Source organism: Onychostruthus taczanowskii, unplaced genomic scaffold, assembly GCF_017590055.1.
Source record: "Onychostruthus taczanowskii isolate IOZ18803 unplaced genomic scaffold, ASM1759005v1 scaffold26, whole genome shotgun sequence".
NCBI classification, from domain to species: Eukaryota; Metazoa; Chordata; class Aves; order Passeriformes; family Passeridae; genus Onychostruthus; species Onychostruthus taczanowskii.
This window is the reverse complement of record NW_024499906.1, coordinates 4,244,634-4,270,050: the sequence shown is the minus strand read 5'-3', so window position 1 is coordinate 4,270,050 and position 25,417 is coordinate 4,244,634. Positions and strand designations below refer to the sequence as shown.

At 39.9% G+C, this 25,417-nt stretch overlaps 1 protein-coding gene across 1 annotated transcript in view; it reads left to right on the top strand.

Annotated features, from left to right (window-relative positions):
* Window positions 1-4,942: 4,942 nt before the first annotated feature.
* Window positions 4,943-25,417, top strand: part of VWA8 (von Willebrand factor A domain containing 8) — a 183,338-nt gene continuing 162,863 nt past the window's right edge. Inside the window, exons 1-2 of the mRNA XM_041407213.1 lie at window positions 4,943-5,179; window positions 17,923-18,000. Of these exons, the coding sequence (XP_041263147.1) occupies window positions 5,035-5,179; window positions 17,923-18,000 (223 nt within the window). The 5' untranslated portion in view covers window positions 4,943-5,034. The remainder of the gene's footprint in view (window positions 5,180-17,922; window positions 18,001-25,417) is intronic.

Below are 25,417 nucleotides of genomic sequence, written 5' to 3'. Positions count from 1 at the left end.
CTTGGTCTGCTCAGCCTGGAGGAGACTGAGGGGAGACTTTGTTGCAGTTACAGCTTCCTCGTGAGGGGAAGAGGAGGGGTAGGCACTGATCTCTTCTCTGTGGTGACAGTGAGAGGACCCCAGGGAACAGCCTGAAGCTGTGTCAGAGGAGGTCTAGGTTGGATATCAGGAAAAGGTTCTTCAGCCAGAGAGTTGCTGGGCACTGGAACAGGCTCCCCAGAGAAGTGATCACAGCTTGACAAAGTTCAAGAAGTGTTTGGACAACCCTCTCAGGCACATGGTGTGACACTTGGGAATGTCCTGTGCAGGGCAGGTATCTGGACTTGATGATCCTTGAGGGTCCTTTCCAACTTAGCTTATTTTGTGATTGTGAGAGAACTTTTAACACTCACCCAACATCCATGTAATGGTTTCATACTCCCCTGCCTCCTTCCCCTTTGGGGTCCTTGCACTTAATTCACAATTTTCTAACTGTCCCTTTAAGCTTGGCTCCTGGTCCCCCTGCTCTGAAGAAGCACAGAAGGAGAAATGAGGTGGAAGTCTGGCTCAACCAGTGCAGTTTTCTAGTAGCTCATTCTTCATATAAACAGAGTATGTTGACCTACCTGTTAAACTATTATCTATTTCCCCACTTTTCAGAAGCTCATGATTCCTGAAACAAAAAAAAAAAAAAAAAAAAAAAAAAAAAAAAAAAAGTATCATCAAAAAGCATCTTTCTGAAACCAGAATGACTCTCTTAGCAGAGCTCTTCTCCTTGATCTAAAAGTGAAGTATGGTGAAGTACCTAATTTTAGAAGTGTTTTTATGTGGGTAAAACCAGCTGCAGATTTATCAGGCAGGACAAAGGTTTTAATCTTTATTCTCCCCTCCACTTTCCAGTAACAACAGAGAAAGCAGTAAGCATTTCCTTCATGTGATGTGGCTGCTCTGCCATGCAGCCTTCCATCTCGTGTAGGGGTTATAGCTGCTCCTGAGTAAAACATTCTCTTTTCTTTTCTGAAAAGTTGCTAAGCTATTTTTGTTCAAGTTTTCAAAAGAAGTGTTCTGCCTGAGGCAGAAATCCAGCATGAAAAATTTCTGCCCAAATTATTAAAGAATGGTGGAGTAACAAACTACTGAAAACAGATGGAGTTTGGCATAAGAAATTACAGATGCCATCACTCATGGCCTTTATACTCTCTAAGCATTTATACCATAACACATATTCAAACGTGCACTACCACTCAGCAGAGTTCTCACTTCTCTTACCTTCTGTGTTCCTTTAAAAAATCCCAAAAAACAAAACAAAAAAAAACCCCTGGACTTTCTCTCTGTAATATTGATCTTCAAGAAATGCACTTCCAAGTAGCTAGAAGCTATTAGGTCAACCTTCCACTCAGCAACCAGGTGGCAAGAACCTCCTTACCTCAATGTCATTATTTCTTACAAAAATCAATAATGACTCTATCCTTACTCACTGTTTCAATTCAGTGTAACAGTGCAAACAGCACAGAAAAACTCAGAGACAGAGGGGTCTGAACAGATACCAAGAAAGCTATTGGAGTGGATTTTAATAGAGTGGGTTTTAATTTCTTGAAGGAAGTTGCCATACAAACAGATAGCAAAAATCTCTCAATCCTTAACAATAAAGGTCTTTCAATCCTTAACAAGAAAGTTAGTAATTATACATTCTGGGGTGGGAGATCTATAATAAACACCATTTGTAGAACAAATTATAGCACTGACTCTTGCTTATATTATAAGAGAGCAGAGGAAAGAGGTGGATATTCTAACAACCATTGGATACAGAGAAAGACATAATGAATGAAATTTTAGCAAGAACTAGGAGATAAGACATTTTACATTAGAACCTTCATGTATTATTGGTGGATCCATTTTTTTTTAATATCAACTTGGATTAAACAAGGGGACAAATTTAGGATTCAAGTCAACAAAGAAACAGCTGTGCATTTCCATTTCTATTTGATTTGTATTGTTACAAATCAATGTCATACAAGAGAAGCACCTTCTGGTATATCAAAGACACACTATAGTGAATTAGAGTGGCTCCATGGAAATAATAGTTATATTTGTTCAAAATTTATACACAACAAATCTGGCTCTCTCTACATCTACTATTTAAGGCAGCTACAGCTAATTTGGGAGAACAACTCTAAATTTTAATCCAAGGAAACTAATTTTGCCTAACTGAAATTATACAGAAGTATCCTCTTGATCTCAGGAAAAATTAATGGTAAGGAAGCCCTGCATCCACTAATGGCTTGACTTTCTCTGTTAGCATCACCAGACGGAATCCACACCACTAGGGAATTGTATGAATTCTAAGAGACTTCTCTTTTTTGTTTCTTGACATTCTCTGGACATAGTTTCAAAGGAGTTTAATGTTAGACCTACCCTCTAGACAAAGCTTTAACAGAAAATGAAGACTGACTTATTCCCATTACTGTAGTCCAGCCAGACCATTTCAGTAAAATTCAAGCCTCAGTGCATTCAGTGGGAGATTTCCTATGAAGTTCAGATGAAGCCAGGATTTCATGTAAGCTTCTCTCTTCTGGTGCAGGAGAACTGACTACAACTAGGCAGAGATGATGCATTGTTCTTTACAGTCTGCACCTGTGCCTAATTTAGTCTTGCAGCTAGAGCTGCACAGCAAAGTACTTGACAGCTACTAGAGAGAATAGTCTGGAAACTGTCAACTCAGAGGGATGCTTTTAGAGCTCTCACTCTTTGGAGTAAGTTCTTTTCTGTCTAATCAAAGGAAAAGTATTTTTGTTAAGAAATTTGACATTCCAAGTACGAGTGCTGTTAAGTCAGGGAATGAAAATATGAAAATGCTGTTTGTTACCAGTGCTGTAAATCTTGCTGAAAGCCTTCACAAACACACCAGATGCAGACTGCTAAATCCTTCCACTTCATGACAGCACTGAACCACTGACGGAATCACGCTTTCCACAGAGAGGATTGAGCAAGTACCAGATATGTAAAGCCTGTATGCATCAGTTATGATTAGCAAGTGAGGCGGATGCCATACTCAAGCAATAATTTCATATTGTAGAGCCAGATAAAAATTTCACATATATACAAGAAAAAGCTTGATTCTATGCATTCACACTACTACATTAAATTTTGAGTGCTGTCAGGACTGAGCGTATAGCCTAAAAACAGTGTAACATTCAAGTTGTGCGTCTAAGTGTTTGTGTACACATGTATACATGCAACAAAATTACCATATGCATAATTATGCACAGAGATAACAATGTTTCCATTATATCTTTCACAGCAACAGTTTGAAAATCAGTAAGTATAGTTTTCTCTTGCTGCAGATGGAAAGTTGGATGCTGAACTTCAGGCTGAATTTGAAGTTTTGGAAAAGTTGATTAATTTAGAATTTTAAGACAATGCTTTAAAAAGCAAAACATTTTATAGATACATGACTCAGAATGAGCTGAAATTTAAAGCATTTAGCTTGACAGGTGCATATACATATACACATACAGAGGTAAAAGGAGGCTTTGTACATTCACAGTGTGAAATTACTGTGAAAACACTGTGTACAAAACTGAAATGTCTCCTTATTTTCAGCATAGCATAAACCTATGCAGCATTGAGGTGATGCATTTAATCGCTTGCGTATCTGTTGCTATTTATTCTTTTTATATAGCTATGACAAAGAGCAAAATGTAGTCTTCTAATTTAATATCCCAGATTGCTAAGATATATTTATAAACCATTCCATTGTTATTTTGCTTCACTGGCCTTCTAGTCAGTTCCAACAGACCTTCTTGTTACTTAGCCTATCTTTAGCCTCCAGCATTTGTGATCTTCAGCTTACAAGAAATTAGGGCACTATCCATAAAAGGCTATTTCAATTTAGTTTATCCTGCCTTAGGCCCAGAAAACAGGTTCACAGACCTATATTAGGTGTCCGTTGTTGGTGGTGGCCATCGGACTGTTATTACGGTCGCGAAATAAATTTTATTTTTCATATTTTTATTAAAATTGGCTGACTCGCAATTTTCATTTATAACAGTACTAAGAATAGAAATTATACCTAACCAATACCCTAGGCAACAGGAAATGCTGAAGAGGTGAAATTTCACCTCTCCTAAGTGTTTAATGCACCTAACACTGAGCTGCAGAAATGTCTAGGACGAGACCAACATTCCTAGTTAATAATATCTTATGGGGGCTTAGAAGTCCCCATAAGAAGGTTGTCAATGTTTAAACTGATGCTTAGGTCCCACTTTAAAGGCTTTCTTTTGGGTAATTATTCAGTGCTGGAAACATGCAGGAAATGGGAGATCTAAGGGAGCAAAATCCTCCCGCCTGAGACAGCCAAAACCTGAACCACAGCCGATAAAGGTGGTGGCTTCAATCTGGCTTCTACTTCCACTAAGGTCCCTCACAGTCTTTCTACTGGTGCAGAGAACCAAGTCTCTACTTGATTTTCCTTGGAATTAGGCTTAGTTATCGTCAAAGCTTCAGGCTTGCACAGATTATTCTAAAATTTCCTCCTGAGCTTTTACTTAAATCCAAGAGCATTACCTTTAGCTGGAATATGTCAATTTTGAAGTCTATTTCTGCAACGTGACCTTTTACAAAAATCTCACATCTAAGCCAAACGTCACTCCGGAGTAACCCAGATTCCTCCTGAAGTACGAAATGCCTGGATCCCGAGAACGCAGGCAAGGGCCGGCACGGGGGCAGGAGGGCCGAGAGACACCAGAGGTAGAAAACCTTCGGCGCACGAATCCGCCTCGGCCGCCGCTGCCCGCGCCTGCCTCTCGGGGCTGTTTCAAACGTTCCCAGCTGCGGAGTTCACCCCCTCGTATAAAAAGAAACCATTCTGTTCTCGCACCCTCCCGAGGGGCCAGGCCCCGCTCCGGCAGGTCCCCGCACCCGGCGGCACCGGCGCGCCCGGCCCCGGTTTCCGGCGGGACTTTGTGCGGCTGCGCTTCCCTTCCCCCGCGCTCGGCCGGGCCGTGGCGGTGCCGGTGTCTCTGCCGCGGCCGTGCCCGTCTCCCCGCGGTCTCCATGCCGTCGCGGGTGCTGTGCCTGGGCGGCGGGGCAGGGGGTCCCGCTGCGCGCAGGGTCCGCCTGCTCCTGCGGCAGGTGGTGGGCGGCGGCGCGGCCGCGGCGCGGTACGGCCGCTCCGAGGTCAGGGCGCTGCACAGCTCAGGTAACCCACCCCGGCCCCGGTGCCTCGGCCCCCGCTGCCTCCCCCGGCTGCCCCTGTTCTGGGCACAGCCCCGGCGCTGCCGCCGCACCGTGGGGAGGCCGGCAGGCAGGTACCGCCCTGGGCTGCGGCTTGTCCAGGCTGCGCTGCCGCCCCTGTGTGTCATGTTCGTGAGTGCGGGGACTCCGGAGAAGGGCAGGGGAGCTGGCAAAAGGTCTGGAGCGCAGGTCCCATGGAGAGGGTCTGAGGGCGCTGGGCTTGTTTAGCCTGGAGAAGAGGAGGCTCAGGGGGACCTTGTCTCTCTCTACAACCCCTGAAAGGAGGGTGTAGCGAGGCGTGGGTCGGTCTCTTCTCCCAGGTAACAACTGACAGGATAAGAGGGCATAGCCTCAAGCTTCACCGAGGGTGATTTAGGTTGGACTTTAGGAAGGATTTCTTCACAGGAGGTGTGATTAGGTGTTGTAGTGGACTTCCCAGGGTGGAGTCACCATCGTGGAGGTGTTTAGGAAACGACTGCACTTGGCACTCGGTGCCATGGTCTGGTTAGCATGGTGGTGTTTGGTCATAGGTTGGACTCGATTATCCCAGAGGTCTTTTCCAACCTGGCATGAGGGGAAAGGGCAGAGTTCAGTCACAGACTTGCAGGGACGCTTACTGTGGCTCGTGATAGCTCCTGCTCCAAGTGCTTCAGTCGCAGTGAGGCAAGGGGCAGCCCTGCAGCTCTTGCCTGTGGGAGCCACGCTGCTCTGCAGAGCGTCTGTCACATCTCGCCATGCTTTCTGCTCCTGCATCACATGGCGTCCTCCTTGGGCCGGGGCACTGTTTGTGTCGGGGCTGCCACCGCTGCTGCGTGTCTGACTGTGCCGGCAGCATATGGTAGTGAGACAGAGTGTTGACCTTGAGCCTGCAGATGCCATGAGGGATGACCTGAACTGCCCTGGAATATCCTCTGGTGACCTTTGAGACAGGTGATGGGCCTGTGCCGAGTAGAAACAGAGTCTGGAAAGGGTGACATATGCCTGTGGTAATTGACACTTCTCAGGATGAAAGCCAAAAGCAACAAAGCTCCTAAGTACAGAGTGAGTGATGAGTAGTGATCTGCAAGTGATTCTGATAGGGGAGTACTTGCTCAAGCTCTTAATTACACTCCTTTAATCCCATTTATCTCCATTTTAATATTTTAAAATCTGTTTATTAGTTAATCAGTTAATTTCTTTGTTTAGTTTCTGAAAAGTTACTCAAGAAGGAAGTCTTTGAGGGAATGATAGCCATAAAATTCCTTCAAGAATCTGAAGACTAGATAATATCTATTTTGTGAGAAGTACTAAAAAGGCGAGTTATTTAAGAGTTATTTATATATTTAGAGTTATTTATGTATAAAAGACCAGTTGGGGTTGTTTAGCCTGAGAAAAGGAGACTCAGTGGTGACCTTATCACTCTCTACAACTCCCTGAAAGGTGGCTGTAGTCTCTTGTAGTTGGTCTCTTTCTCCAAGCAGCAACTGACAGAACCAGAGGACACAGTCTCAAGCTGCATCAAGGGAAATATAGGCTGGGTATTAGGAAAAGGTTTTTCACTGAAAGAGTCATAAAGTACTGGAATGGTCTTCCTGGGGAGGTGGTAGTGTCACCATCCCTGAACGTGTTTGAAAAAAAGACTGGATCAGGCACTTGATGCCATGGTTTAGTTGAGGTGTTGGAGCATGGGTTGGTCTCTATGATCTTGAAGGTCTCTTCCAGCCAAGTGATTCTGTGCATTCTATTTAGCATCAAAGATTTTAGTGTGAAAGAAAACAAGTTAATGATGAAGTGAGTAAAGTAAAACACACCTGAAGAAGGTAGCTCAGCGCTTTTCAGCGCTTTGTTGGGTTGAGTAACTTTAAGAAGAAAAAGAAATTTAGCAGTGTAAAATGGTAGCAAATGCAGCATTACTGAAAATATTTCATCACTTTAAATGTGCTGTGGAATGCAATAGAGTTTAACTCAGTGATATTTGTGAATACACTCTGTGTATATGTGAATAGTAGGAGTATTCTCAGTTACAATCAATGATGGTAGGAGTTTTGGTAGAAAGATTTAAGTCTCAAAACACTAGAGAATCTTGTAGATAATATTAGGGCTATTTCCCCTCCTGACACCTGAGACATCTCATTCTTTGTAGTGCTTCCCATTTTTTCTGTGAATTTGGATCAGAAACTGATTTTATTGAGAATATTAAGCATTTATGTAGGGTTTACTTGTATGACACTTATATGGTATTCTATTTTTCGTAACAGTTTCCTATTGGTAACACTTTCTTCCTGACATCAGTTACCTGGTAATCATTACAAGGTTTCACAACATGTCTCTTAATCACTTCTACCCCAGGGAGCAATTAGCTGTGTCTGTCTCTCCCATGGTTTCTGCTTGATTATGCCCAAGATATCAGGCTCCTTTATCAGTTCCATTGTATTCTCTGTCTTACTCTCCATATTTGGGACCTTGATATTAAGAATACTAGTTTTTTTCCTGTTTATTTTGTGGGTGTTTTTAAAATTAATTTTTTAAATGTTTGCGTGTCCTCATTCAGACCCTAGCATTTTTTTGAGGATACTGAAGTTACAAAGGATGATCTGAAATTTTTTGTGCCATATGTGTTTTTGCTATTTCTGTGCAGCTCCTGTAATTACAGTTCTTGTTGTAAGTGGTGTTAAGGTTGCATAAATAAATAAACAAAACATGTCTTAAAAGGTTGGAAGCTTTAAGAGTCAACTAATGAACAAATTGTTGTGTACACAGTAATTTGGATGTGACATCCCTGCCAGGGCTGAAATCCCAAACAGGATTTACTGTCTGTCCTGGTACCTTCTGAGTGTAGGGGAGGAACTGTTGCCTGGTGTTGTGCTGTTACATGTGAAGAAGCCATCCTTCTTAGCTTTTCAACTCAGTCTTTGCAAAGTGAGTGTGGCTTGCTGGTCCACTGGGGGCTGTGGAGGAACCACTAAAGCTGTCAAGTGGTAAAGCTTACGAGAAGTCTCAAAGTGAAAGAGACTACAGGACAGAAGGGTAATGGGAATGTCTAGGAAGGTTTGGGATTGCACAATGTAATTAACGAGGGAAGGAATTTATAGTAGCGAGTGTTGTAGAAGGCTGACTGTCAAAATAATTCTTAATGCGGGTTTCATGTTTCCTTCTAAAAGACTAAAAAGTATCAATTTTTTGTAGACTGTAGATTTTTGTAGACTCGTGATGAATTAGGTTAAATGCACTGTGACCTGAATAGAATTGAGTTCTATGCAACTCAATTCACATTTATTTAATTATTTTAATCTATATGAAATATTAATATTTTTAAAAAGTTGACAGAATACACAATATTGGAGTTGCTGTAGGGGATTGCAGGGAACAATCACTAAATTTGAGATAAACTGAAGAACTGGAAAAATAAAAAACCATTGCCAGTTAGATAGTAAAGGCAAAGGAAGGTCTCTCGTGTCCTTTGCTGCTCAGTGTATATAAAATAACTTATGCTTTGTCACTGGTGTAGATCAAGATATGTACTATCTACATTTGCTGTTTTCTGCAGCACTGCCTGTGCAGGTTCACTTCCTCTACTTTCCTTATGTGAAATTTTTGGTCAATTCCCGTTCCTAATCAAACTTGTGTTTAAAACCTACAAGATCTCAGTAGTACATGCAAGCATATCTGCTGAGTAAGACACAGTCACTTGTGAAAATTGCATCACACTTCAGAATCCTGTAATGTTCATCATTGGTGTACAGCATCTAAAAGTTTGTGGTAAAAATCGATTATCTGAAAGAAGGCTATGAATTTGACTGTGTGTTTGTAAGTGGTTCTTTTCCAGGTTTGTCCTCATCAAAAGACTAAAGATCTGGTTAATGATGGATGTAAATGCTTTCTGGCACATTGCCTTTTCCAATTTTACCTGTGTCATTATCTTTGTTGAGGTTCACATGTTGACAGCTGAGAGTGTGTTTCTGACAATGCTTTTTTTGCCGTCAAAACCTATTTTTAGAGAGACTTCATGCTTTCTTGTTTCTCATGACATTCCTGTAATTGTTCATTACCTCCGTAGTTGTACTTAGGGAACTGCATTGTGGTGACTGAAATGATTCCAGGGATTTGATTTATGGTGAGCCTTGTGTACGGCTGTTGCGTCAGCACAACTCAAAAGGCAGCAAATGGGAATGGGAATTTTCAAAGCCAGTTGTCTGAAAGTTCGCAGAGTTATGCCTGGGTTATTTCAAATTATTCTAACATTTAGAAAATAAAAGGTTCCTGGTAAAAGAGTAGTGTATTTTATTAGACATGCTGATGTAGCTGGAACAAAGGGGTAAAATGTCAGGCCAACTTCTGTAGGGCTTCACTTTTGGTGTATGACTGGATGTCAGTAAATAGTTTCTAAGTGTTAATATTTGCCTGTTGTTTGAAATTTAATTTTTTCTGTTAAACAACTGTTACAGGCCTGATATGTGTTGATGTGTTCTACAAGTTGTGCCTAGCTTAATGTGTAAGATTGAAGTTGTAGCTGCTTGGCATACTCAGGGATTCAAGATAGTTGTAGGCAATGCCATAGCTAATTTTAAAGCTGTTTTGTCAGTTTTGGATAGCTTTTCAGTAAATGTGAAATCTCAGAAACATTTCTGTTGATTTTCAGTTGCAGATTCTTTTTGATTGAAATTCATTTTTGAAATTATACTGATGTACTTGTTATTTAAGCTCAGTTTAGAGTAGATAGTCTGGTTTTTCTCCACTGAGCAAAATGTGCTTCAGAAACCTTTGTACAGTTTGAAAACACTCTGAGTGAAAACACTCACTCTAATTTTTCACAAAAGTAGCACTGGCTACAGAAGATTGGAAAGCACTGGTGATGCGATGGGCATCTGTTACTGTGTGACTAAGAGGAGCTGGTGGATATCACTTTCTACAGACAGCTAGCAGTAACCTCCCACTCATGAGCTTTCGTGCTCACAGGGGATTTCAGCCATGCAGACATGAGCTAGGAGGGCAATCTGGCGTTGTGCATGCACTCTTGGTACTTCCTAGGCTGTATTGGTAAAAATTTTGTAACTCAGATGCCAAGGTTAACTCTTCAGCTTGTCTGCTGCTTTCAAGTAGGGAAGAGCTGTGACCAGTTTCACAGGTGGCAGCCTAGATCTCAGTGACTGGAACATGACTGAGTTGCACATCTGGAGGAAGGCTGGGAAGGTGAGCAGCCGAATTAGGATCTTGGACTTCAGGACTGCAAACTTGCACTTATTCAGGAGATTGGTAGGTAGAATCCTTTGGATAACAACCATGAAGATGGAAGGTCCACAGGAGAGCTTGAAAATTTTTAAAGAAAGCTTAATGGCAGCTTGGGAATGAACCATTCAGCAGTAGAAGAAGGCCTGTTTGGCCAAGCAGGGAACTTCTCAATGACCTAAAACACAAAAGGGGAACATATACAAAAGTACAAGTAAGGACAGACAGCAGGAGTGTAAAAGTGCAATTTAGTGCGTAGGGACAAAATCCCTACCATCTTGCCAGAGTGCAGACATTTAGTCCAGAAGGACCCTGATGAACGTGAGAACTGGGACAGTGGAAACCTCAGAAAGTTTAAATGTGAAGATCTGCTAGTGGACTAAAGTGTTGCTGGGAAGGGACTGGCTGAATAACAGCTTTGATGAAAAGGCTGTGGGATTGCAGTGGGATGTCTGGTTGGATACAGCAGGGGAAGAGGTTGGCTAGAGTGGCTGTGGAACATCCATCCTTGAAAGTTCTGTGATTCAGTCAGACAGAGCCACAGCTCAGCAGATCTCATCTTGGCGATAAACTGATGTTGAGGTTGAAGATGACCAGTGTTTCTGCGGTGTTCTGCTATTTGATGAAATGGGCAGCTTAACACCTGTCTCACATGGTAAATGTATTAAGAAGGGATATTCTGGAATTTGTCAAGTCTGCGTAAGACCATCATGGTAGTAAACATTTAAAACTGACTTTTTGCCTCATAAGACTTTTGTAATTGAGGAATATCAGACTCCCTACTTTCAGGGTATTGGCCCAAACAAATAGCTTTTGCTAAGTAAGGATTGTATGTTTCCTGCATGGCTGGATCATGGAATCATAGAACATGCTGGGTTGGAAGGGACCCTCAAGGTTCATTGAGTCCAACTCCTGGCCCTGTGCAGGATGCCCCAAGAGTCCCACCATGTGCCTGAGAGCATTGTCCAAATGCTTCTTGAGCTCTGTCAACCTTGGTGCTATGACCACTTCTCTGGCAAGCCTGTTCCAGGATTCAGCCACCCTCTGGGTGAAAAGCCTTTTCCTAATATCCAGCCTAAATCTCCCTTCCAGAGCTTCAGGCTATTTCCCCAAGTCTTATCACTGGTCACCACAGAGCAGAGATCAATGTCAGATAAGATTCCATGTTCATGTTGTTGATCTTTTACTAATGCAGAAAAATGAATAAAAATGTTATCTTTCTTGAGTAAATACCAAGATTTTGGTTTCATGACACCTTGCACTGTAACCAGTAAAGACACTCATTAGTGAGCCCAAAACAGACAACTGAAAAATCTAATGTTAGCTTCAAACATGAAAATTTAAAAAATAGAAGATTAAAAAGAATGTTGAGTAGAGATTGAGTAATATTCAAATTTTATGTTTGGAGCAGTTGTTTTGGTTTTTTAGAGATAAATATTTCATTTTGTCCATAAAAAACCAGAACTTTAGTGGATTTTTTTGCTTAGCTCAGAGGTAGGTTTTTTTTGTGTAAACATTTCATGTATTTCAGTCAGCAGCAGCTGTCAGACTGCAGCATCCTGTTGACAGGAGCTGAGCTCCACCTCTACTATGTGTGACGGCACTAGTGGTCAAGGAACACACTTAAACTTTGTGAATGCAGGGAATAGGTTTCTGTCTCTCATATTCATGTCTTTGAGAAGTTTCCAATACTGATGAGATGCAGAGTAGGTAACAATGTAATGAATGTAATATTTACAGCCATAAAGACAGCCAATAAGAGCTGCTATGAAATGTAAAAAAGAAGTAAGTTACAAGGCTGTCTTTTTTTCCTCTCCTGAATAGTGTATTCAGGTTAAAACCTGGAAAGTATCATTTCTGTTTTTTCAAAATAAGTCAGCTCTTCAAGGATTAGTAAGAGCTGACACTCTTCTCTGTTTCTTTATGGAAGTGTGCTGGATAAATACCAGTTCAAAACATAATTTTTTTCCCCTCCTTCACATTAGAATGAAAGTAAGACCTGGAAATATACATTTGACTATGATATAGATTTCAGGCTTTTCTTTAACAGGTGTGGTTTTATCACATAGAAATTATTATTAGCAGAGCTTAGCAACTTCACAGTTTTAATATGTTCTTGCTGTTGCAGGCTCTTGAAACCAGATGGATGGTCTGTGTACAAGTGAATGTGCAATCTACTAGGGAGAGTGTGTTAATCTCACCTATTTTCAGGACTAAAGAGGCCAGGAGGCAATAAATTCAGCAACCTAAAAACATAATGTTCTTGAAGTGTCTTACAGAAACAGATAATACAAATATAATTTACACATGAGATTGGAACTGTTTGTATTGTGTTCTCAAAAACCTAAATACATGTATAGATCTTTTCAGGTTGTTTTCTTGTACAGTAGTATTTCTTAATTTCTTTATTTTAAAATAGCCTTTTCAAATGTATTAATTTTATTCTTTTTTTTATTCATGTGGGGTTTTTTTTCCAGAAAAATGGCAAGTGGAATAAAACTTCTTTCTATTTCAAAGTTCTTAATGTGTAGTTGATATGCAGTCTGACCGGTGTTGCTGTAAATAATTTAAACAGCAGTGCTTTTTTCTTTTCAGCATAGAGGAATAAATAGTAGGATTAGGGAATAGTCTCTTCGTGGGAGGTGGAGAGGTGAGGAGGGATATTTGGTGTGGTACTTACTGGCTGTTAAGATCAGTCAAACCTGCCAAGTACGTAGTGAGACTGCATGTTCAGGAAGCCTCCTCGCTAGATTGTAACATCACATCATCCACAGTGGGTCAGAACAAAGGTCCATCAAACCTACTGTTCCATATTGGCCAACAGTGAGTAGGAGATGCTGGGGGAGAATAAAAGCACATGGTGTTCATGCAGGGTTGCCCTGCCAAAGTGCCTTCCCAGCCTCTGGCTGCCTGCTCAGGGGCTTGGAGCTGGTGCTGCCTTTCTATTCAGACTGAGTAGAAGAAATAGGCCTGCTTGTCTGAAGGGCTCTTCTCAGTTACTGTAAAAAACGGACACAGACAATGATATTGCTTCTGTCTAAAATGTAGGTCTAAAGAAGAGAGTGTATCATTCAGTGGACTGCCGTTACTGTGTAGCTATATGTCCATGTATGCGTTTCTGTATTGCCAGAGGTGCAATTCACATCTGCCTTTTTCACCTGCAGGAGAACGAGCTCATTGCATGTATTGGGGCTGTTTTCATATTTTTTTTTTTTTTTTTTTTTTTTTTTCCAGAGAGTCTCTTCAGAATCGTGTTACTGGTTTCAGTCTTCATGTGCTGCCAATTTTTTACCCCTGTTGCATAGGGTCTCAAAAGACCTCCTGTGTCTTTTCTGCCCCGTGAATGGGATGTCCCCTTTACCTTTTGGGTTTTGGCCAATGTGGCTCTTGTTTTGTTTCAGCAGCCATGGTTCTTTGTATATATTTTGCACTGCTTGTGTGCCACTGTTTTCCCCAGTGACTGTGGTATCTAAGGTTACTGTTTTCTCTGTGGGAGGCAAGAAAGCAGAAGCACATCTTCCCTGCTTGCCCAAGCAAGACTGATATAGCCTACAAAGTCTCTGTCACAAAATCCTGTGGATATAGTTCTTGTCCACAATAGCGTGGGAGTAGCTTGTGGAATGGGTTGGAGTATATGTGGGCAGTTCCATAATTTGCCATGTAGTCAAACAATTTGGGGTACATGTGTTCAAATTACAGGTTTTGCTGATTTAACATCGCCATTTAACCAAGCAGGCTGTTATCAGTTCCTTGCCAGCTGGTGAAACACTAGAAAGAGCCTGTCCAGAATGACATCTCTGTTCAAAGGGTTTGGAAATACAGTGGAAATGGAGTAACCAAACATGAGTTTTTAAACAACTACAGAAGAAACGAACTGAGATGAGAAAATTTGGCCCAGGTGGAAGTGAGTGATAAGATTAGTGGGCTAATCCTCCCTCTGCTCATTTAGCTAGGAAAATGGACTTTGCTGTCTTGGTTTATTATTGCTTAAGGTTCTATTAAACACTGCTAATATTTTTGCTTTTTGGACAGATGCAAGCTGGAGGCTACATTTGTCTCCAGGCAGCAAAAAACAATTAAAAGCTAAATACCCTGTGTGCTCAGCTCTCACCACATCTTACATATGGATGTAAGTTCTCTCCCAGTCTATTTTTCATGAAAGGGTCCATTTTTTGTAGGGTCCATTGGTGTCTGGAATATTTGTGGGATTTTTGAGCATGGTTACATGTGTTGATCAAGAGTTAGCTTGATATGGACTGACATAAATACCACCAGAAGTGATGCATTTTTCATTTTTCACCTAGATGAAACTTGGTTTTTATTTGTTTGATTTTTTTTTTTTAAGGGAGTGTAGGAAATCAACAAAGGCTTTTCAGTACTGTGCTAATAAACTAGGTAATTGAAATTCTATCCTGTGGATATTATCATCCCAATGTATTTTGGGATTATGAAAAAGTTTGACATCTTGTTGTTTTGGCATCTTGGCTCTACTGGGTTTTGGAAGACTGTGTATGCATGAAATAGTATTTACTATTGAGCTGAGGTGATTTTAGCTAGAAGCTAATTAATCATAGACTCTTGTCTCACTGCATGTTAGCTGGGGATTTCTGAGAAAATAAACTGTCACTAATTTATTAGGGATATGTAAGGCAACCTGCTCTTTTTAGAATGTTATTGTTCCAGGCTGAGCTAATGAGAAAGATGTCAACTTTTGCAGGAAGCAGTGGGCTCCTAGGGTGTTTTCATCAACATGGAGGTATTTTCATAGAACCATAGATGGATAGAATATACTGAGCTGGAAGGAACCCACAATGATCATCAGCTCCTGGCCCTGCACAGGAATTTACCCCAAGAATCCCACCATGTGCTTGAAAGCATTATCCAGACACTTCCTGAGTTCTGTCAGGCTGTGACCACTTCTCTGGGGAGCCTCTTCCAGTGCCTAATCATACTATCAGTTGAAGAGCCTTTTTCTAAATCTCCCAACACAGCTTTGTGCCTCTCTGGTCACCAGAGAGAAGAGATCAATTCTTGCCCCTGTCCTTTCTCTCATGAGGAAGCTGCAGACTGCAATGTCTTCTCTTCTTCAGGCTGAACAAGCCATGTGACCTCAGCCACTCTTCACATGGCTTCCCCTCACCCCATCACCATCACCATGAGTAGCCCCGATTAAAAAGGCGTGGTGCCAAAAATGTTGGTGCCCTGCCATCATCCCTATTAGCTGTTCCCAGTGAGAAATGGTGAGCTTGGAACTGCAGTAGAGGAAAGGCAAAGGGAGATGATGCTTAGTCAGTAAAATAGTTTTTCTTACTTTAAAACTCAAAGAAATGGGCAAAACACTGGGATAACCAAAGACTAGATTTTAGGCCCTGCAGTTCTTGTGTCTATTATTCAGTGACTTTAATTTATGTAAGAGTTCCCAGAATCAGGACTAGGGCTCTAAACTATTGCAAGACTTTCTTTTGGACTGTGTTTGAATGCTTCAGGCTGGAGAGGGCACAGTACTCTGGTGCATTTGAAACGAAAATTCAGCAAGGGCCAGGAAGAGCTAAAGCTCTAGACGGCTGCCTAATTGTTAGCTTAGCCCAGTTCTGTTTGGAACCATTCCACTTCTGGGCTCTTGCACAATCAAAGAAGGGTGCTTAGTTCTAGCATGGTGAGTGGGAACTGCTTGGTTCTGCTTGCCCTGAGAACCAGGGATGAATCCTTGTCTGCCTTTTATATGGCAGTACTGTGTCGCACTTTCTGGAAAGCTATTGGAGCACTGTATTGCTCCAACTGTATTGTTGTATAATACATATTTATATTGTAGTGCATAAAATGAGGGAACAATCACCAGCCTACTACTTTTTGCCTATATTTTAGGGAAGAATGGAGGGCTGACTTTTTATACTCCAGGAGCAATGTAAGGACCCATGTGCAGGATATATGTCAGGGTGTGAATCCCAGTCTCTGAATTCTAGTCAAGCCCTTCAATTTAGCAGGAAATCAGCTACAAGCCTTTCTTCACTGCTTCCTGTTTGTTACTCTGGCTGTTGTAAATCTAGTAATTGTAAATCTAGTAAATTCCCATGAATTGTGTGAGCCATTTCAGAACCTGGGAATTCTCAGTGCTGTGAGATGAACAGTAACATCTGGGTATGCTGGAAGAGTACTGCATTTGAGTGTAAAACTAGAGTCATGGCTGACTGAAAGGAGAACTACTACATGTGTGGGAGGAGTTTTAGTTGCTTCTTTTAATTTGGGCAAGCTGCTTTTCCAGCATCTCCCTATCTGGTTCCATTAGTCTTCCAAACTCTTTGGCTTCTTTCATGGTGCTGGCGATAGGCAACTTTAGATTGGGTCTTCTTGGATGGAAGAGGACAAGGGATAGGTCTGCAAGGGGCAGGTCTGCAAGGGGATTGGATCCCTGTTTGGCCTTGTTTGTGGGCTCTGTACTTTCTGCATCTCACTCTTGAGAAAAGCGTAAACACATGAGTTCCAAAGTTCCAAAACTTGGCCTCATTCATGGAAAGGAGGTGTAATCAGTGTTGTGGCAAAACTATACCCCTGTGCAGCAGTCTTACTCCAGCAATCCTCTCCATCCTCACACATGCACTACAGTGCAGTGGAGGTGGTGTTAGGTTTAGCAACAGTAATGGGAAAAATGCCATTTTGCTGGAGTCATCTTAGTTTCATGGTCTTAATACTTTTGAACTCATTTGTGGGACCCAAACTGTTGAAAGAAAATAAACTTTGGTGGCCTTACTAGTCCAAACCTCATTTTCTTGGGTTTTGGGCGTTGTGCTGTTTTTCAGTGTGACTACTGCTGTGTTGGTGCTTGCCCATTTCTGTACTACAAACTAGATTTCACTTTTGATTTCCATGAGAAAGTGCAGAGGGTATGTCCTGCAATTTAATTCAAGCCTGTGGTTGCAGAAAGATAGATAAGACAGGCAGGTCCTGGTGAAGAACCATTAAGTAAAATGGCCAGATGCTTTAGGTTTTTTGAAACCCAGAGCAGGAAGTTCTTGAGACCACTCAAACTTCGGAAAGGTGCCAGGTTCTGCAGCCATATAGTTCAGGGTCACTTTGTTCCTCCAACAGATACTGTTACAGACTGCTTGAAAACTCTGGAAAATCATCATCCCTACAAGTGTTTGTCACCGATAGCTCTACAGGCAAACATGCTAAAGTTTTAATTTCAGTAAGTCAACAATGGTAGTTGGAATTGTGTTCTATACTGGGCTTGATTTCCATAACTCCCAACAGCTTAAGATTCTAAGAGCAGCAATAAAGGTAAAAACAGGAAAAGGTAATATTAATTAAATGTAAATTGTCCAGGTACCTTATGTACTGAAAAGCAGCAGAGCCCAATTAGAAAACACAAACACATTAGAGGCTGCTTTGTGAACACATAGTCAGCCTCACCACAGCAAGCTTATAATTTAAATTTTAAGGACATTAAATATTTAAAAGTATCGAAGTATGTAAGAACTAAAAGACTTATTTTCTTTATTTTAGGTGATACTGTCACTATTGGAGATGTGTCTTTTAAACTCAAAACACCGAAGAACCCAGAACTTGTTCCACAGAACTACAGTAAGGATCTGCTTTCCTTTTGAAGGAGTTTCAAGGCTTTATTAGAAAAATTTCTACTCATTCAGTCACCTCCCTGACTTTACTGAAATGATCTAAGAAATGTATTTTGAAGAAGCATGCAATTTGGGGGAGGCTCTCTTTGCATAGTTCATTATTTTATCTCTGGTTCAGCTGGTTGTATAGGAATCTTAACTTTGAATATAACTTATCCCATTGGTCAACAGGACAGTAAGAGAATCATTTGTGTATGTTTAATTATTTTGTTCAAAAAGGTTCTTATCCATGGATTACTTCTAAAAATAATCTCAAGTTGTTTGGTCATTAAACTGTGGCTGTTTATAATTACCATTCAACTGCGATATGATTATACATCCTAGCAGTTTGCAGATGTATGATTGTTTTTTACTGTGGTATTTAGTATTCCCAGATTATCACTAATTGTTGTCAGCAAACATATAGGTCTTTGTGATCCATCGAGTACATGAGAAGTCAGTTGTATAGTCATGAAAAATGCTGTCAAATGTAAAATACGCAGATGACTATGCACATTAAGAACATGCACACATGTACCTAAAATTGATTCACGTTTTCTTTTGGTACTTTGTTACAGACATCACTGGTTTGCAGACATCCTTATTTCCTGACTGTTCACAGAGAATACATGCTTCTTGAGCTTTTCCTTTTGCACCAATGGATCACAAGTGAATCATGTTTGCATTGTGGCTTTTCTCAGTACACAGGCCAGATGTTTCCTGAAGATCCAAAATGATCAGTTGCCATTTGTTCAGTACTTTCAAATTTAGGCTGCTGGATATCCAGAATGCAAGTTAAGAAACATCCACTAAAACTGATTTTTCCACTCAGATAATTTGCAGACCAAAATGAAGCACGTGTGGCATTATAAAAGGGTATGCAAGTCTTATACGACTGCTTACACAGAGACAAGCACTGAGAACTCCTGATGATGTCATTGCACTGTTCTGCAGGTGGAAAGTGGGTGTAATCATTGACTTCAAGTGAATTTGCTTTCCAGGATCATGTCTAAATTCATTCCATGGCATTTTAAATCAAGAAAACTCCTGGGGCACTGGTCTTTCTGTTTGTTTTGTTTTGTTTATTTTTCAGAAGGATGGCATTGATAATATCAACAATAGACTTGCCACTGCACAGCTGGCAATATAAAAAGTTTATTTTGTTTTCTTAGGTTCATCAGACAGGGTTTAGGTGGTTTAGGGAAGGTTGGACAAGCTGACATCAAGAGGTCCCTTCCAACCTCAACTTTTCTGTGTTTCTGTGATTCCTGATTTTGTAATAACTGGGATAGTAGACTGTTAATATTGGCATGTTTAGATAGTTGTTTCTTACCTCTATTTTGTCACACGACATTTTGTCTGAAACATTTTCCCTTGGAAAGGTGTAGCAGAAATACAGAAACATAGAACAGTTTTGGTTGGAAGGGGATCTTTAAAGGTTATTTAGTCAAACCCCCTCTCAAAGAGCAGGGACATCTTCAGCTAGATCAAGTTGTTGTGGGGGCAGTATTAAGGGGAACATTTTGTTTGCTTTGACTGTTTAACTGGTGTGAAATCTGCCAGTAGTCTGGTGGGCCAGATCACTGATCTGCATCTGGACTGTGGGCTGATGAAGTCTCATAACTCAGTAGGCATCACACTGTCACTTTCCTACCAGGTAGTCTAAGGCACCAAAAATTTCCAGTGTCCTGTGCCAGCCCTTGTTACAGGGTAGCCTGTAAGGAAAGGGTTTCTGTTTTAGACTGTAATGACATGTCCCATTCCTTGTGAGTTCCCTACGAATGCTGCTAAGCAGTTGAGAAATCTTGCACAGTATTATTACTTTTACAACTCCTTAAATAATAGATTTTTGCTTTTCACCATTTATTTTGTATGCCTCTTCTCTCATTTTTGATCATCAAGGATGTCAGTTGTCTATGTTAATCCATTTCACTTACTTATAATTTTGGTAGATTGATTTGCTTTCTTATTTTTTGTGCTATACCAAAAGCATTAATTATAACAATGCTTTACCACATTTAACAATTTAACAATGCTTTTTCATTATTACATATTTTGTTCAACCTGCACTTTTCAGCAAGTTAAATGTTAGCTCTGAGTTACTCTAACAGCATCTCTTTCAGTTCTTTGGACTGAGAAGGTAAGAGAATTTTGAAAGCATTTGGAAGAATCAAAGGAGAGATTTTTCTATTTAATGACTATAAGAAAAAATGGTTGAAAACTGATAGTGAAAAAGTTATTAAGCACGGAACTGTACAGAATAATGAGATTTTAGCTAAAATCTGATACCACGTAATAATAATGTTCTTGTTACTAACATAAGTCTGATACCAAGTAATAGTAACTTTCACTAGAACATATGTATTATTAGTAATTTCTCTTTTTTTAAAAAAAAAAGAAATTAATAAACATGACTGAAAGGATCCTCTGTCACGCTTGGGATACTGTTGTTCATCAGTAGTCATGTACTGTAAGTAGGCTTACTTCAGGTACAAAATTTTGCTTGTAAACCTAAGTATCAAATGAGTTAAAATTAAGTAAGGTAGAATACTAAGGTATTTTGTAGCAGAAAAATTATTTCAAATAGTTGAGTGCAGTTTCTTTGTATATTTATACTTAGGAATTTTTTTAACCCTTAATTTTTAAGTTCTTTGGTTATCTTACTGTGGAGAACAAAGATATATTCGTGTAGTGGAGTTAAGTAGATTGTTTTGACTTCACGTTGATTATCATCATGTGAGATGTTTAGAGAGTGTATGTGCATTACTTAGCAGAATCTTTTCTTCTTTTAAGAGTACTTCTCTTTTTGCTGTATGAATGACTGCTGCAGATACAAGTTGTTTTGGTGTAAACCAACTGGAAGTAATTGCATGTTTATACTAATTTATAAACTAAAACATCATATATTTTGAAAATTTATTTTAGTAGTTAATATTAAATTTAGAATGTACTTACCTGATTTCTTTTAAACTAAGACTAGAAATAATTAGATCATTTGCTTAAGTGGCAAACATCCCTGAGAAGGTCTCTGCCATTGTAACGTTTGTAGTGGCGTAAGAACTAGCAGGAAGGAATTGGAGTAATTGCAGTTCATTTACTAGTTTTGCATATGATATTTTTTTCTAGCTTATCATTGTTTGAAGTACAGTGCTTCTGCTTTTGTTCTTCTGCCAGATAAAAGCCTTGTTAAAATGTGGTGATGTTGAAAGTGCATATCTATAATTTGCAGCAAATTTTAGGTATATTATAACATATGCTAAACTCAGCATTGTTTTCTAGGCTCAAAAATAGCCTTAAAAATCAGAAAAAATCATAACGCAGTAAAGAATGTAAATGTATTAAGTACCTGCAAAACTTTACATTTCTCATTTTGTCACATAATTGTTCCCAAAATATTCTCCCTTTGTGGTACCAAATTAGACTGATTTTTAACTTTTTTATTGCACCTTACTACCTTTTGCAGAAATGCATAGGGTAGATACTGCTGCTTGCCCTATGTTTCCATGTCTTTGCTTTTCAGGTTTTTTGCTAGGTCCCTAGCAAGTTCTCTATGAAATGTTCTATTTTGTGTGTTAATGTGAAATATTAATTTGTTTTGCTGTTGTTGGCAAATGGCTTTTTCTTGGAAGATGATAATTAAAGGTACATAAAATCTGAGTTCTTTTTGTAAGTGACAAGTAAAAATGAGTCATGCACAGGGGAATTTTATTAATGGGATTTCTGTCATAACTGTGTCTGACACATTCTAGAAAGAGGGCACTTATTTTTGCACTGCTTGTTCTTTTATTGGTAAAAATAAGCCCTACATTTTAAAAGTCTCACCATGTCTGAAAGCATGATTATTTCTTTAATTATACTTTGGAGAAACTTTGTATGACTTTCTGTGGTAGTTTAGATCTGAAATTGAATTGCAAGAATACACTTTTTTTTTTTTTTTTTTTTTTTTTTTTTTTTTTTCTAAGGGGGGTGGTTTATGGCAGTGTACTGCTTTCCTTAATGGTTTGTGGAAATGTTATGAAAATTATAATGTACTTGACATTTTAGCTATTTATTAATCTTGACAAAACAATTCCCAACAAAGCTCTTCCAGGACATTTTATTCAATGATGGCAAATCCTCATTAGAGCAGGAAAAGGGATGTTCTTCTGCAACAGGACTTTGCTGCTATGTGGAGGTCCAAGTGCATTCAAGAGAGTTTACATGCAACTGTATTGAATTGAGGAAGATTAATTTCAGTGTCAATTTTGTCAGATGTCCTCAATCTGAGCACCCCCCAGTGTGTGATCAGAAGTGATATGTGTGTATACAAGGGACTAAGTTATGAATTTTGTTAGTTGAAATACATTAAACAGTAATTATTGTGAGGAATTCGAACAGAATGTGCATGTAATAATCTCTGTCCTCACAGGATCATACGTGCCAAATATTGAAGCTGGGACTGGGGTATGTTCAGTTTTTGCTTGAAGTAGGCTCAGATTTTCACTGGAATGTGTGCCCTTTCTTTTTTGTATTAACTTTACATCTGAGTGTCAGAGTGCAACACTTTCTATAGACAGGTTGTATTGTAGGATGACCGTAATTTCATGCTAACAAACACTTCATTCATTAGATTTCTTCATTCCTAGCCTCAGGGAAGTTGTCTGCTGTCAGAGATTATGATTATTTCAACAGTTTGTGTTTTCATGTAGGATTCCAACTGTTCTGCTGTTACCACCCCATCCAGAAGTTGAAATAGTGGGCTTTTTGTCAGTAGAGCTCTAGACATTTTACATTATTATCCCTATTTTGTCTGTACTGAGAATGAGAGACAGGCATACACGGGGACGTGGAAACCTACAGAGAAGGTCTAGATGGAGCTCAGGGAGTTGTCTGCACTGTTCGTTGTGCTTCAAAGCAAGGTCAGCTGAATCCAGACCACTCCTGAGAGATGTTTGTCCTCCTTGTTCTTAAAATGTGCTCATGATGTACATTTCAGAACTTCTGTGCACACTTTGCTCCAGTAATGATTCTTTTGTGACACAAGCTTGTTGGAATACTTCACTTAAGTTTTTTTGGGCACACTTTTAGTTGCCAGGGATTTATTCTATCTAGCATAGCCTTGGTGAACAGAAACTTCTTCATGGTGGTTCTGTCTTGCATATTGGAAAACAGTTACTTCTTTTCTAGACTAAATTCAAATATCTTATGATAATTTTTCTTGGTTTTTTATCCTACTTTTGCTGCTGGCCTGAGCTGTTGTGCTCAGAAGCAGATGCACTCTGTCCCTCCAGTTAGAGTCTGAGCTATGGATAACTGCTCTGTCTATTTTTCTGAGTAGTACATCCAGCTAGGAATAGTTTCACTTATTCCATGTTTGTGTCACAGTGAGAAACTTAGTCTACAGAGTCCTATTCAGGGTTTCTTCCAGAAAGCTATTTGGTTTTACATGTTTCCTTTATATTATCTTTTAATTACTACTCACATGGAGAATAGGATTTATCTATGTAGAGCTAACACCTTCCTGTGAAGTAATCAACTCAGAGGAATTGATAAATGAGTTTATAGTCTCATCCAAGAGGTAACTTCCCCCTTCTAAGGCCCTGCAAAAACTTACAACTTGTTTCCTTAGCACCGCAAGACCAAAAATTTTTGGAATGAAGAGTGTTCCCATGAAAAATTTATGGGGAAAAATAGTATTCCAGTGAAAACTGTGTGTGATGTAACCACATCATGAGACTGAAAACACTTTGAATTCTGTGCATCAGCATAAAATGGGAAGAGCAGCAATGTTTTATTTGCTAAATGGCAGCAGCCAAAAGCAGACCACATAGCAGTGCCTCCCTCTCTACCTTGGCTATGCTGCCTCCTTCACCCTGTCCTGGCCAACTCATTCTCTTTCCTCATTGTCTCCCAGCCTGAACAAGCTGTGAAGTAAGTCTCAGTGAGCTCATTTAAAAAGTAAAATAAAAATTCCCTTTTTGAAATGTATTTATGTTTTTAGACCAAGACCTCCTTCCTTGACCCTTTTCCCTTAGCTGTATTTTAGAGCTGCTACTCCCTGTTTTAGATGAGCTGCAGACAGCCGTGGACAGCTACAGGACCAGATGGGAGGTATTCAGATGGGAGGGACATCTTGTTCCTGTCATTAATTTTTAGCCCTCCTGAAAAAAGGAGCCATTTTCAGGCTTGGAGCATGGCTTGTAGTGAAAGTTCAGGGTATGCAGAGGTCCTTTTTATTCTGCTGGTTGTTGTGGGCCTGTTGGTTATTATATGATCGACCAGAGTCATACAGGGACAGGAGTTCTGCTGTGTTTTGTACCACATCTGGAATAGGTGTTCTTGGGAATCAATTTACCTGTCTGAACAGTGGGAAAAATTACACATCTCCTTCATTTATGGGATTTCTTCTGTAGGTGGGACACAAGGAATTGCCAGCAGATAATGTCTGGTATCTCCAACGAATCTTACAGCTTCAGTGAGTGTGCCAAGAATTCAAGTATGAGTGAACTGGAATATTTCTGAGGCTAGCACAGCCATTTCAGTCTTGGCTTTATCAAAAGCTGATTTGTGGATCAAACAAGAGCAGCTGCTGCATTTGCTTCAAAATCTATCTAAACATTTTCTACTTTTCTTTTTTTGGCGATTTCTCTGTTCAGCTTCAGCTGCTCACTTTACAGAATGTTTTGTGCAGATTCTGCTAGGTGCTGTTCTGCTTATCACTTATTATGAATCAATGTAATGCAATTTCTTTTACTGTCTGTCCTTGGTACATAGGAGTAGCAAAGTGTAGCACCAGCTACTCTCCTGCATGTGCCAGATGGTGTCTTACAGAACACATTGCAGAGGCTTGCTATGCACCATCCTGCAGATTAAGAATATAGGGTCTACTATTTAACTGCTGCAAATCAGTAGAGTGCCACTAAATAGATTGTGCAATCCCCATTTGCGTTAGATGCTATCTGACTCATTAGGTAATTAATATAAATTGTTATAATATACTTGCTGATGCTTTCCTCAGTGAATTTGTCCTGTTTTCTAAAAATGTCTTAGAAAATTATTATATGGTACTTGTGGTAAAGTTGATATACAGCTCTTGAATAGAGAGGATTTTTTTTCAAGTCATATTAGAGAAAATCTAAAAGCCTTGCGATGCAGAGAGCACAGAATAAGTAGTCCAAAATTATATAAATTATATACAAGATACTGTGTATGTGCATCTGAGGTTGCTTTTGGAAAGCAAACTGTGCTTTGGAAACTGCAGCACAGACTGCACGTACAAGAAAATGTTACATTCTTCTAATTTTAAAAAGACAACTGAGAAAGTGAAGTAGGTTTAGTATCTGAACAATGTACAGATATTGCATGTTAGAACTGAAGGAACTGACAAGTGGAAGCTGCTCTCTTGA